Source organism: Myxocyprinus asiaticus, chromosome 15, assembly GCF_019703515.2.
Source record: "Myxocyprinus asiaticus isolate MX2 ecotype Aquarium Trade chromosome 15, UBuf_Myxa_2, whole genome shotgun sequence".
In the NCBI taxonomy this organism is placed as follows: Eukaryota; Metazoa; Chordata; class Actinopteri; order Cypriniformes; family Catostomidae; genus Myxocyprinus; species Myxocyprinus asiaticus.
The window spans coordinates 20,291,100-20,305,226 of record NC_059358.1 but is presented as its reverse complement, the minus strand read 5'-3'; the positions used below and the strand labels follow the sequence as shown (position 1 = coordinate 20,305,226).

General features: G+C 36.4%; 1 protein-coding gene across 1 annotated transcript; it reads right to left on the bottom strand.

The window, feature by feature from the left end:
* Positions 1 to 757: 757 nt before the first annotated feature.
* Positions 758 to 13,905, bottom strand: LOC127453405 (soluble guanylate cyclase 88E-like). Its single transcript, XM_051719725.1, has 15 exons — positions 13,778 to 13,905; positions 13,503 to 13,635; positions 12,481 to 12,655; positions 12,093 to 12,184; positions 11,744 to 12,001; positions 6,900 to 7,041; positions 6,450 to 6,575; positions 6,009 to 6,129; positions 5,164 to 5,293; positions 4,595 to 4,741; positions 3,841 to 3,987; positions 3,032 to 3,188; positions 2,739 to 2,812; positions 2,428 to 2,517; positions 758 to 2,114 (listed from the first exon to the last, which is right to left on the bottom strand). Exons 1-15 carry the CDS (start codon positions 13,903 to 13,905, stop codon positions 1,992 to 1,994), a joined length of 2,043 nt encoding a protein of 680 aa, XP_051575685.1. The 3' UTR covers positions 758 to 1,991.
* Between the last annotated feature and the right edge of the window lie 222 nt (positions 13,906 to 14,127).

Sequence of the window (14,127 nt, the reverse complement as noted above, 5' to 3'; positions counted from 1 at the left end):
TAATAAAAGCTGTGAAACTGTGAAAAGTGAATTTCTATAATGAAACTGAACACAAATGATTTTGAATGATGCTACACGCAGGCCCCTAGGTGTCAGTGTAAGTCCAAAACAACAGACATAAAAAATTACTGAGTGCACCTTAAACATAAAAGAGGTACAACATTCACATCCATATATCTGTTGTCACAGCAATTGAATGAACACATGAATTCAACACTTGTATCATGTGTACAGTAAAACTTTAATATAAATCTGGATATGTTTTAACTGTACATGCAAATGTGCTCAAATTGTAAATACAGATTAATGTAACATTTCACATGTATTAATGAACTATTAAAACATTCAGAGACCATTATTACATTTTTTTCTAAGAGGAAGTGGCAGCCTGAGGTCCAAACTGAACTTGCTGTGTTACTAGTCTGATACCAAGCCTAAAAGATGGAACCTCCTCTCTCGCAACAGCAACATTTTTGAACAGACTTAGATTTTAATGGAATTTATTTTGAGTTGCTTTATTTATAATCTGAATGTATTAGTGTGGCCACTCACAACTTTGATTAAATTATCAGATTTCATGCCCTGCTCTGTACACAAATAAGAGGACTTAATCAAATGGATTTCCAACATTAATCTTTCTTTCTCTTTCAGATTTATTTACTTTCAGGCTGAAATATCTAATTGTGATCCAAAAATATCATGCAATTTAGCTCTCCAACTAAGCCACTTTTTTTTTTTTTTTTTTTTGGCAGATCTGAAATGGAAGTCTGCATGGAAAACTATTAGGTATATGTTCCACAGCTAGATTCTTCATTCAGATTCACTCACCTAGAATCCCAGAATTGCTGCCACGAATGAAGTTGTCTGAACAATCTAGAACTGATCTGATTTAACAAATCATCTGTCTGTGAAACAAGCTGGAAAAATGTGAAGTCTTTGTTGCCAGTTGTTCTGTGATATACAATCACAGCAATCTTTTCTGGATTCTCACAGCAGATTGCAGGCTGTGCTTCTCATGGGGAGATTGGCTGGTAATCGTGAGTATTGGCTTCTTAAACTATGCTTTTTGTTGTTCAACTCCAGAGCTGTGTTCTCCTGACCACCAGCGGGGGGAGTGCTCTCCTGTGCATTACCCAAAGAATTCTTGGCCTTCCCTCCTTTGTTATTCTTTGTCTTTTTAGCCTTTTCTTGGTCCTGGGACTCATTGGTTAATGTGCCTGAGTCTGGAGCGCCCTCTAATGGTGGCAGAGTGTCAGGGGGCAAGTCAGTGGGAGTTGGCTTGCCTTCAGCCTGCTCCTCATCATTGGGGATGTTCAGGTTAGAAGGGGAATGTTTGCTGTTGGTGCAAGTGGAACTGAAGAAAAGACATACATTGAAGATTGAAGTACACAGAAACATAGGGAAGACAAGACAACAATAGACAAACAAGAGAAGTGAAGGAAAACTGGTATGCCTTTTTTGTCAGGTTTATTTTGGAAGAAGGAAAAACAAGGCGATCCTCTAAAATTTTAGGTAAGTCATATCATTATTAGGTTTCAGCAGTGGTGGATTTAGGCATGGGTGACATGGGCAGTTGCCCAGGGCGGCATCTTGCGGGGGAGCGGCATGAGGCTCCCACACAGACCCCCCCGGTCAACAACTTTGGATGTGTGTTGAAGCGGGTTTCGCCCAGGGCGCCATACAAGCTAGAACCGCTACTGGGTTTCAGGCATCAAAATGCTTCATTCATGGTTGCAGATCATTTAAAACCAAAAAGCATGTAATGTTTAGTCATATAATCCTGTTCCTGATACTCAACTAGTAAAGCATGGCGCTAGAAATACCAAGCTCACATGTTCAGTTCCCAGTGAACATACTTAAAACATAAAAGTATATAACTTGAAAGCACTGTAAGTCGCTTTGGATAAAAGCATCTGCCAAATGCATAAATGTAAAATAATCAATGCTTAGATCACATAAATATTATGATTTTATGTATTTTCCCATTCACCTCACCCATTTGAGCTTCTATCCTCAGAATCTTTCTGCTCAGTGCTGTATCTGAGCTCTGCTGGAGTCTTAAAGGAGAGATCCTTCTTTCCCTTCAGCCAGTATGTCTTCATATAACCTTTACCCTTAATCAGGAGAGAAAATGGTGGTTTATTTCACACAACTTTAAGACATTACTTGTTTCCATTATGAGGCATTTAACCTGTAACCTGTTTTGGGCAGGTTTCCAGACAAAGGTTAATACAATTTCTGGATTAAACTGTGCTGCTAACTGTGACTCAGTTCAGAAAGTCATTTTCACACCAGGACACATTACTGTCATATAAAGCAGAACCTGAAGGACACTTTTGATGTTTTGAAAGTTTGCAACTTTGTTGATGTTGACAATGAAAATGGTAATGGTGACAATGATAATGTAATGTATAGGCATAGTAGCACCTTAACAAAAATCTTTCCTCGTTCCTCAATGTTGTATGGCTCATGCTCGAGATGGTCTTTGGTGGTCTGACTAATGTGGATTTGCATGCCCTAAACATGCATAATGAGAGAGAGAGAGAGAGAGAGAGAGAGAGTAATTAGCTTTTTAATTAACTGTATTTCCATTAAAATGTTATTTAAAATGTATACTTTCTCTTCACTTTTATTTACAGTTTTGTATGATTATGAAAGACTGTAAACTTCTAGTCTTAGCACAACACAAGAAAGTGGCTCACCACACCATTTGACTCCATTCTAGAAGCAGTGTTTACCGTGTCCCCAAACAGACAATACCTGGGCATCTTCAAACCCACCACCCCTGCAACCACCATCCCAGAGTGAATACCTGTATGAAAAACGGTTTCACTCAGGAATCTGTAGCATCCAAAAGCATTAAGCTGGAGCATAAATAGCCTAATATGTGAAAATACTGGTGTTTGAAAAATAATCGGGTTCTTCAAGTGTGTGACATGGATATAAGTTTTAAAGCAATACAGGTACATAGAAAGTCAGATGAAAAAGATGCAGTTATTATATGATGCTGTGTGAGTCTGGGTGCACCCACCCACGCGAATCTGGATATTGTCCCCGGTGGAAGGGTCTTTCAGGTGATCGATGGAACTCAACATATCTAGAGCCATGTCACAGATGTGGTGGGCATGGAACGTGGTCTTATTTGGCACACCTGCCACGACCATGTAGGCATCCCTGATGGTCTCCACCTGAGGAAAAAAGGACATTGGCTGCAGGTTCACAAAACAAAGCTTTATTGTTAATATTTAATAGTAAAGAGAAAGCTATGGACTCTTTTGAAGGGCAATTAACTTGTATATTAGCATGTGAAAATGCTTCAATTTTGCATTTGAATACAGTTTTATTTTCATTACAAATTGTATCAGCATGACAATTTGAGTGAAATGTTGAATTTAAAAATTAATATGAACAGAATTTCTCAGCATCTGATATGTCCCCCTTTTTTTTTCTCTTTTTTTTTTTAATGAAAGCATGCACTCAAGCTGGTATGGACTCCACAAGTTTTTGCAAAATCTTATGATCTATTTTATCCCAGCATAATTTGTGAATGTTCCAAAGATCATTCTGTGTGCTTCAAATCTGACCTTTTGTACATGTTCGATGTTACAAATTTGCTTATTTAATTAGTGACCTAAAAATAATAATGCAGAATCTTAAACATTTCTTATTCATTTTACATCATAATTTATTTTTTATTTTTTTCAAAATCTTAAAATCCTTATTTCCAGGCTTATATTAGATTTCAAATCCCATATTTTCAATGTGGATTCAAACTTTTAAACCCCTCTGTATCTGTTCTGTCAGTGGACAAGTTGCTTCTGTAAGAGTTAATTTTGTTACCTTATAAACATTGTGCTTCTCGCTGAGTGTGTCAAAAACTATATAGATCTCATTCAGCATGTCCACCACCTGCATGGGGGTGATGTGGATACAGATCTCGTTAAACTTCACCACATCGCTGAACAGGATGGTCACATCTGGGAACACCTGGAGAAAGATGACAGCAGAGCCAAGATCAAGAAAAGCTCAAGAACAGTTAAATATTTCAGATTAAACCAGCCTTAGATGGATTGTTCCTGGTCAGGCTGGTCTGGGTTAATGGGTTTAGAGGTATTTTGTTCACTTGTCTGCTATGTAGGCTGGGAGACCAGCTGAAGACCAGCATAGCCAGGCTGGGAGACCAGTTTGACCATGTTAAACCAGCTAACCAGCTTTGGCTTGATTTCAGCAAAAAATGCAATAAATAAATAAATAAATAAATAAATTGCAATTGAGAAAAAAACACCTCTGGGTTTTTCATATTTATTTATTCCTCTTCAGATTTTTTGACCATGGTCTTTGATTATTAAAATGGTCAAATCACCATGGCCAGTCTACAGAATGTTAAAGGTATTTTAGATATGTTGTTCATTGTAGTTGATTTGTGCCATGTATGAGTGTATGACTGTCATGTGTGTTCTTAAATGAGAGTGTACTTGTTTTGTATATGCATGGACGGGCAGGTGTGTGTTTGTTGTGTGCCTGTGTGTTAGTATATGCATGGTTGACACTGGCCTGTGTATTTGTGAGTGTCTGTGTTTGCATGTGTCTGTACCTGACATGTCTCCAGGGCTGTAATTCCCTTGCGTAGTCTGTCTGCCACTGCTTTGGGTATCATGGCGTACAGCAGGGAGTCTCCTCTTTTCTTCTCCTCATCCAACTTTTTAATGATCTCCTGCAGCTGTGCATACTTCTGCTGCTCCTGTAGGTGGCACAGCCAGAGATCAGCCTGTCACTTGCCTGGCAATTCTATTGATACATTGTCAGAGACTCTGTAAATTGTTATCAATTGGCTTTATACACTGCAAAAATCATTTTCTTTATCTGTATATATGTTTTGTTTTACAGGATAATAAGACTTGTTTTCAGACAATATATCTTGAATATATATCTATTGTTCTTACCCAGACAGCTTTTCTTGTTTTGAGGATTAACCACGCAAAAAAATAAATTTAAATACATTTTAAATTACATTTTACATTTTTTTTTTTTTAATTATTAACTTCAATAGTTTCCCTTGTAAAAAAAAAAAGTGTATCTTTTTTAAAGGATGTAAAGAATTTTTTTCCTGGAAAATGAGGATTACTGATTAAGAAAACAGAAAACACCCTTCTGTGTTCATACCTGGTCAAGTGCCAGTTGCAGTTCGGCTGATTGCTGTGTTCCGGCCAGGATGAGCTCTCTGCTCGAGTCGTGCAGGTTTAAATCATTGACGTAAACACCCATTTTTATCATGTCCTCTACTGTCTCAATACTGTACAAAGAAAACAATTGTTTTTAATGAGAAGACTTCAACTTGATACTGTTGCTTGGTTTACAGCCATAATCTTTTTTGCATAAGTAGCTTTCTCTTGACAACTAATAGAGAGAACTAAAATTTACAGGACGATCTGACAATTCCAGATTTATAACTACTCATTTTAAAGGGGTGATTTCACTGAAAACAGGATTTTCCTTGCACTCTTGAAATGAAAGAGTTCGATGCACTATATAGGCAACTTTTACAACAGTCCCTCCTCAGTCCACGCCATTTACGAAAACTATGCTGCAAATTATACATAATTAAGAAATCATAAACACAATAAACACAATAACATACAGTATCAACACCCACATCTGCACATAAATGCCTATTTAGTCTTCAACAACTTGGCCTAAAGAAACCACTATGTCAGGATGTGAAGACTGGCCTGTCATAACAGAGGTCATTAACAGTAGCAAAAAGAGCCTGTTTAATTCTATGAGATGGATAGAGAGTGGATATTTTTTTTGGTGCATGGAACTTTGATGAATAATTGGACCTCAGGGAAAAATATAAAATGCCACAAAAGTGTACGTTATTTACCCTTTGAAATAACTTAGCACAAACATTTTGATTGTCAGTTTTATGTCACAAAAACTAAACAACTATATTTTCCATTAGCTCAGACTACAGAGTTGAAAAAATGGGAAAGATTGTTAGAGCTTACATGGGAGTTCCAAGGAAGATTAGCGAGTCCCACTGAGGGACGTACTTCATCTGGCCCTTTAGGTGAAGAGGCTTTTTAGGGGGCTCTCGCATGTCTTCAAATATGGTTTCACTGCACTTACCTGAACAAGAGAGAGGAAATTTATTTTTTAACTGCAGTTACAGAGGATTTGAATTGCTTGCCTTACTGATATGGATGACCTGGAAGTACTTTAGGTTCAATTGCTTTGGCACCAGTAACAAAACACTTTAAACAATGATTGTGGTCTCATTCATTTGAGAGAATTTTGAATTTTTAACTCAGATCAGTTTTATGCAAGAAAAGTGCTCTTGAATATATTCTAAGTGCTTTATATCAGACAGGCATAAGCATAAAATAATGTCTAGAGAGATGCGAAGGTCATTGAAGCCAGCACTTTTGTGTAATGACAGGATGTCTAACCAGTGACAGTCTGAAAAGCCAGCAGCTCAATGTCTTCTCCTCCAGAATTAGCAGAGCTGTTGTACTGAGTCAGAGCGCTGCAGTATTCCTGATCCGTCCCCTTCATTTCCTCCATCACCTTAATGTCTGAGAGGACAGCAGAGGCACAGTGACAGGAATCAGGATGAGACGTTTTTAAGACATTATCGGGATTAACCGCGAACGTATTGTCACATACTGTATGTGATTTCCTGTATAATTCAACTAGTAGAACATAGCATGAGCAATGCCAAAGTCATGAGTTTGATTCCCAGGGAATGCATGTATGGATAAAATTCATAGTTTGAATGCACTGTAATTGTCTTTGGATAAAGGTATCAACCAAATGTGTAAATGTAAATCTGCTGAATGCAGATCTGAAGTTTTGATTGGTCGGTGTAGTTTTGACATTCGCTAATCTAAGCACTGTACCTCTCTCTTCCTTTTTGGGTTTCTCACTCTCCTCTTTCTCCTCTGGTTCTTCTTTGCTGAGTTTGGGGATGTTGACCTTCTGTTTGCTTTCAACCACAGCCTTAGATAGTAGCTCAAACACATTGTTGAGATGGGTGTAGATCTAAAAAAACATACACAAACATAATGCCTTTGCTTAGGACAGAAATGCTGGAAATATGCAAGGATGATAGGTGTAATTTTTCAATGTAAAATTACTTTCTCCAGCTTAATATCCCGTCAATTGTAAGTCATTCATTCACATGTTTATTCTGTCAGGGTTCAGCCACTTCTGTTGGTTTGTTTTTGTCTTTTTGTGGCTGAATTCTGACACTCATGTTTTGTGTCATGTTGTGTGAACACTTGGCTTTGTTTGGTTTTCACTGCCATGTGTTCTTGTGTCTTGTCATTTGTAGAGTGAGTGCACTTGGCTTTGTGTTTTCTCATTGTCATGTGCACTCATGTCAGTTCAGTTGTGAGTGATACCCCACCCCCCTTGTTACCTTGTTATTAGTTCATTTGCCTCACCTGCCTTCCCTTGTTACCCTCCTCATTTCCTTCCCTATTTAACCTCATTGTGTTTTCTGTCCTGTTCTAGTTTGTTGTGGATATTTCCCTGTTGTGGTCTTGTCTGTTTGTATTCCTGCAGTTCCCTGGTGATCCCTGTGTTGAGCCTGGACCTCGAGGCTCTTCAGCTCAGCCAGTTGGTATTCTGCCCTGGACTGTGATGTTTTTCTCCTATGGGTGTTGTTGTAAATAAATCCCATTCTGTTTAACTCTGTGCTTGAGTCCTAGCCGCCCTCTCCGCACCCTGACAGATTCCCCTGGTAATTTAACAGTGTGGCTTTATAGCACTGTCTAAATACTGGATTAATTTGGAATGGCATTCTATTAAACTACTCTTACTATTTCTGTGGCCTGTACCATGAAGTTGGTTTCGGTGGCTAGCCAGGTAAGGGTTTTTTTTTTTTTTTTTTTTTTAAAGTTTGCCTCAACCTCAGGTTTTATGCACCACGAAAGTTGGTTGGCTTTTAGCGGTGTTCATCGCCATAGCAACTTGCGATACATGGCTAACCTACTGTCTCCTACGTCCACAAGAGGACGCAACAAATCAATATAAACCAATCAGCACCATGTTGTAGTGTTCGTTTATTGCAAAGAACAATGTGCGTAAAATGATAGTCAGATGATTTAGCCAGTTTATGTTCTTCAATATTAAAGGAAAAAAAAAAAGGAAAACGAGAAAAGAAACGCTTCAATGGATGGAACTATTTTAACAATATATTAGGCTATCTATAAAACAGCCAGTAAGATGGATTAATATGATACCTGCAAAAAATAATAGTTTTAAAAATTTGAAAAGCTCAAGATTGCTATGGAAGGGGGTGAATGCCAACATATAGTATTTTACTTTAAGTTACAATACTATAAGCAATAAGCAGTACACAAAATACATATTTTATAAAAAGAACAAATACGCATACCAATTTTTTGCATACAGTATTCCAAGTGCTCACTTTTTAATCAATAGTAGCCTTTATTTATGCTTTAGTTTTTAACTAAAGACAATATACAACTTGTATATCAAGAAAGAAAAAAAACACGATGCTATTTTGAATAATTATCAAATAACCATTCACAACATATTCTATAAATATATAATTCGTTAATTTACATGTTATATTTTATTTCAAATAAACTGGAAAGTTAAGGCATCACCTCTTTTTTAAATATTAAATGAGATAGGACATTATACCTCGTATTTTAACTAATTTTGTTTAAAATTCAAGAATCTGAAGGAAACAATCTAAATTAATTTATAATATTAAGCAAATCCCATTTATGTTCACACTCCAGACTTTTATTAATTTTAAATGCTTCTTTCTCCATTTGGTATTTCCAAAATCATTTTTCTCCATCTTTGAAATTATGGGGGTTCGGGTTTAAGCTAATTTTTTGTAATCCATTTCAAAGCTGCTATTCTGTATGTGTGTGTGTGCGTGTGTGTGTGTGTGTATATATATATATATATATATATATATATATATATATATATATATATATATTGTTCAGTTTTGTTTCTTAAGGACAATGGCATTTTACCCAAAATAATTTTTTTGGATGTATTTCTATTGTGCAGTTAAATATTAAATTAACTTAAATATTAGTCTAATTCCAAAAATTTGTCAATTTAGAACACTCATATAGAATTTGACTGTGATTAACCTTTTTTTCCTCCAATTTCTCCAACAATCCCCTTTTACCATGCCATTGTATTTACTTTGAATAACAGGCGTTATAAAAATCTCATTTGTATCTTCCAAGCATATTCCCTCCAAACACTGGATTGAGTAGTATGGAATATATTATTTGATATTTCTTCCCAGTCTTGCTGACTAATTTTTATTTTTAATTCATCCTCCCACCTACATATAATTTTATTCAGAGTGTCCTGTATATTTCTTTCAAGTGCACTTTAAAATTCCTAACATTTTTATTGTATTAGTTGTATTGTATGCATCAATTATATAATAGTGGATGCATTTTCTTTTTTATTTCTTTTACTTTAACTTCTGTTAATAAATATCTTACCTGTAAATAATTAAAAAATTGTGAATTTGGAAGCTCATACTTTTTTGCTATGTTTGAAAAGGTATCCATTCCTTATCAGTGAACAGTTGGTGATATCTTTTCAGACCTCTGTCTGCCCAAAACTTAAATGTATTCTATAATCTATTTGGCATGAAATCAGGATCTTTTGCAATTTCTTGTAAATGAACTCTTAATTTTACTATTTCTTTTTTCTAACCAAATTCTAAAAGTATTATTAATACAAATATGATCTATTAATTTAAATGTGTTGCTTTAACAGGGATATACTAATAGGTTCCCCCATTTGATAAATTTCCTTCCTCCATTTCACTTCAGATTCTTCATTCATCCAAATCAATATAGGTTGAATTTGGGCAGCATTATAACTTAAATTTGAGAATTCTAGTCCTCCAAGCCTTTTTGACAACTTAAGAATTTTCAGACTAATTATAGGTTTCCTATTATCCCATATATATTTACAAAGTAGCTTATTCCATTGTCAAAAAACACTTTTTGATATACTAACTGGTAGATTTTGAAAAAGTTAGGGAGAGTATTCATCTTTATAGTCTCTTCGTTTTGTAATCAATAGTAGCCTATATTTAGTTGTAATAGTTTTGAATGATATATAAAGTTTTCAATTAAAATAAATATACAAGCTTTTATATTTTAAATTTAAGCTTTTAAAATGATTAAGCCTGTGTGTTCCTTTTGTGGGCCTATATGAATTCACTTTATATATATTCACGATATACTAGCTGTTTATATACAAACTATATGGCCAAAAGTTTGTGGACACCATATGTGCTTGATGAACATTTGATTTCAAAACCTTAGGCATCAATTTCCCCCTTTGCTGTAATAACAGCTTCCACTCTTTTGGGAAGGCTTTCCACTATACCGTATGTAGTAACATGGCTGCAGGGATTTGCTCTCATTCAGACACAAGGCTATCAGTGAGGTCAGGAACTGAAGTTGGTCGATGGGGCCTGACTTACAGTTGCTGTTCCAGTTCACACCAAAAGTGATCAGTGGGGTTCAGGTCTGGGCTTTGTGCAGGCCAGTCAATTTCTTCCACGCCAGACACAGTAAACCATTTCTTGGACCTCGCTTTGTTCACAGGGGCATTGTCATGCTGGAACAGAAAAGGGCTATCCCCAAACAGTTGCCACAAATTTGGAAGCACACAAAGCCCAAGCCATTACATAAAGAAACATTAAGATTTTTCTTTACTGCATTTAATGGAGTAACCAAATTCGTTAATTAGAAGGGGGTGTCCACAAAATTTTGGCCATATAGTGTATATATATATATATTATTTTTATTTTATCACATTAAGAATTTGTTTGCAGCAGTCCTCTTGAGCTCTGGTAGCAGCTGCTGTTTCTTGTGTAAGTGTCTTTAATTGCTTCATTTTAAAGTTATCCCTTGTAAGGTGTAAATCATGTGTTTTAAGTCTTCATGATTTCATGCTGAACTCTTGAGCAGTGTAAATGTATTTTAATTTGATATATATATATATATTTTAAACAATGTCTTGTGCACAGTTTAAATACATTTTAATTCTTATTTTCATAATCATCAGCTTTCAGGAGAGACGTAAATCCCGCTGAGTCTCTCACGAGAAGTGAATCACGTTCTCTCACACGATTGGTTGTGGGCTGCAAATGTCACTCATTCATGTGCAGAAGCGCGTAATCTAATTTTAAAGTTAGGATTGTAGCCTGAGCTGACAGAGAAAGTTGATGAGCTGCATCATGGTACCAATTAAGCCTGATTGGACTGAATTTGTCAAACTGAAACCCTGACTTCGTTCAGCGACCTTCATGGTACAGGCCTCTGCTGTATAAAGTTATAGCAGAAAGAGTAATATTTTATTCTGAAATCTGTTTGTTTTTAGCATCCCAACAATCCTAAAAACATTGGCTCAACCAATGGCATGTGTTTAGGGTGGGACCATCTGTTTGAAACAGTATGCTACCATACTGATCTTCTTATTTCTGTCATTTCTCTCACTATTTCTAGTGAACCATTATTTTTGTTAATACATTTGGTGATGCTAGTGGTGCAAACAATCAGAGTATTTAAAGAAATCTCCATGTTCTTTACTTGCTGGAGCATTTACATTTCTTTAAATAATCCCATCTTTAAACTGTTGGTTGTTAGATTATGTTGCCTTGCCCTTCAAACCAGGATCTAAACTCCCTCCCATTCACCCCCCCCCCTTCACTCACATTATCCCAGCTGAATTCCAGCATGGGCCGCACCAGTGTAAACTCCTCATTGACCTTTTTGCCCTGCAGATCAGAAAACACTTCTTTCAAACCATCTCCAATTCGATACATGGTCATATCCCTGCGGAAGATCACGCTGAAGGGGAACATGTCAAAGAAGATTCCTCGCTTCATGGGCAGTTTCTCATAGCCTGGAGCTGTTTTCTGCTGGGGCATACGGTGCTTAAATGCAGCATTGTCAAAATTCATCTTGTACACCTACAGGTGATAACAAAGGTGGGAATAAAGAACAACTAAGCTGTGTGTGTATACAGAGGAAGGTAAATGTCTTGTCTGTTTGGACTCCTACCACATATGTCATTTTCTCTGTTTCCTCTTTGGACAGAATCTCCACCTCAATGTCTGTGTTGTAAAACTGTCGGCCCACCTGAGAGAGCTGTCCTACAGAGCGGGCACAAGAGACACGGTTTGAATTTTAAACAGTCTGTGAACACTGTGGACTGATCAGCTGCCATATATAAGATTTAAACAAACATATTCTTGCCACATCTCTTATCAGGACTTTACTTTGAGATAAGTTTTCACTTACACATTTCTGTATTATTTAAATATGCAAACAATATCAGCAAGTACAAGTGCAGAGGTCACTATCAAACAAATTACACAACCAATCAAACAAATATCAAAACTAATTCAACAAGGAAGTCTATGGAGGTGATTAATTGTTCAGCTGTTACCTTTGACGAACTGTGTGAAGCCCTTCCTGGTTGATCGGTAGTGCAGAGTAAGGCTGGTCTCACATTCCTCCTCCACACAGAAACTGGGTGGCTGGACTTTTGGGAAGGAGAAACGGAAATACTCGTGCAGGTTATCCAGCTCATTGATGAAGTCTCGAACATTGCGCCCCAGTACCTGAGACACAGATATTAGAGCAGTATGGAAAAACTGCACTTTTGATGATATATGTAAAATAATTATATAATAATACAATTATCCATGGCTGAAAGACCAAAAATAATCCTATTCATGTTTAACTATGAGCAGTTGACATCAAATACTTTTGGGAAGTTGCCATTTCCTGCACTGCGGCATGCTAAATTCCATCTAAAACCATTTAAAAAACAGCATTCTGCAAATTCTTTTATCGTTATTATGCATGAAGCTTTAATAACCTCATATTAAATAAATAGTTCTTTAAAAAAAAAAAAAAATCTGTTGTAATTTACTTACATCATGTTATTCCAAACCCGAATTACTTTCTTTCCTCCGTGGAACACAGAAGATGTTAGGCAGTATTTTAGTCTCAGTCACCGTTCACTTTAAATCTGTGGTGACTGAGGCTAACATTCTGCCTAAGACCCCCTTTAGTGTCCTTTGGAAAACAGAAAGCCATACAGGGTTGAAACAACATGATGGTGATTAAATTATGACAGAATTTTCATTTTTATGTAAACTATCCCTTTATGGAATATTTGTAGTTTACTTTTTTTTTTTTATCACACTGCAGGACCATTTAAAAAGACCTAGTGAAGGCAAAAAGGTGTTTAAAGGTTAAAATGGTAAAATAATAATAATAAGAGAAATAGTGACCAGTCATGGCACTTAACATATACACTTTTCTTTTACATTCAAATTAATTTTAACCCAAAATCTTCATGTTGATAAAAAAGGGCCATGAAAACGTTATGTGGTAACTGTCTCTATGTTAGTATCTATCACAAACAAAATACCAGCCTTGTCAACCATGCTTGAAAATCACCTTTAGGATCCTCTCATAGCCGTAGTTTCCTATCCGCTTGACCATATAGACCCCGAAAGCATACATCAGCTCATCATGAGTTTTTCCTAAAACTTCCCCAGCTGCCTTCGCCAGCCTTAGAATCAGATTATCACTGGAATAACACCAGCATTGTAAAGTTACAACATGAGGGTGTGTATAGCCAGATGCAATATATAGCCCTTCATGGCTATTCATTTTTCCAGCAGCTAACTCTAATTAGGGAGCTTGCCATTTTGGAAAAATAATGGACTTACTTGTACATCTGATGGCGAACAAATTTGAGGTGAGGGATTTCGGCTCTGGCCTCAATTAGCCTCCATACGTCCTCTCCATATGATTCATTTATGTAGTCATTCACTGCTTCCAAATACAGGCCATACATCTTCAGGGGATTTGGAACCTCCACTTCACTGCCCCAGAAAACTATTCAGTCTGCAGAGGGCAGTATAGAGAGGAGAGCTTAATCACAGATGCTTTATTGACATCAAGAGGTTTTTAGTTGGGCAGCATAAATCAGTATAATCCACAAATTGAAAAGGTGCATAAACAAGCACAGATTTATAGAGGCCTCCTTAACAAAGATGCAAACATAAATAATACATTT

Bases quoted from the DNA above. Each gene is read 5' to 3' on its own strand.
- LOC127453405 (XM_051719725.1), bottom strand. From the start codon at position 13,905: ATGTATGGCCTGTATTTGGAAGCAGTGAATGACTACATAAATGAATCA. The intron at 5,294-6,008 runs GTAAGCTCTAAC...TTCTTTGTACAG, and splicing joins ATCTTCCTTGGAACTCCCAT to TATTGAGACAGTAGAGGACA. The intron at 2,813-3,031 runs GTGGGTGCACCC...TTTTTCATACAG, and splicing joins CAATATCCAGATTCGCGTGG to GTATTCACTCTGGGATGGTG.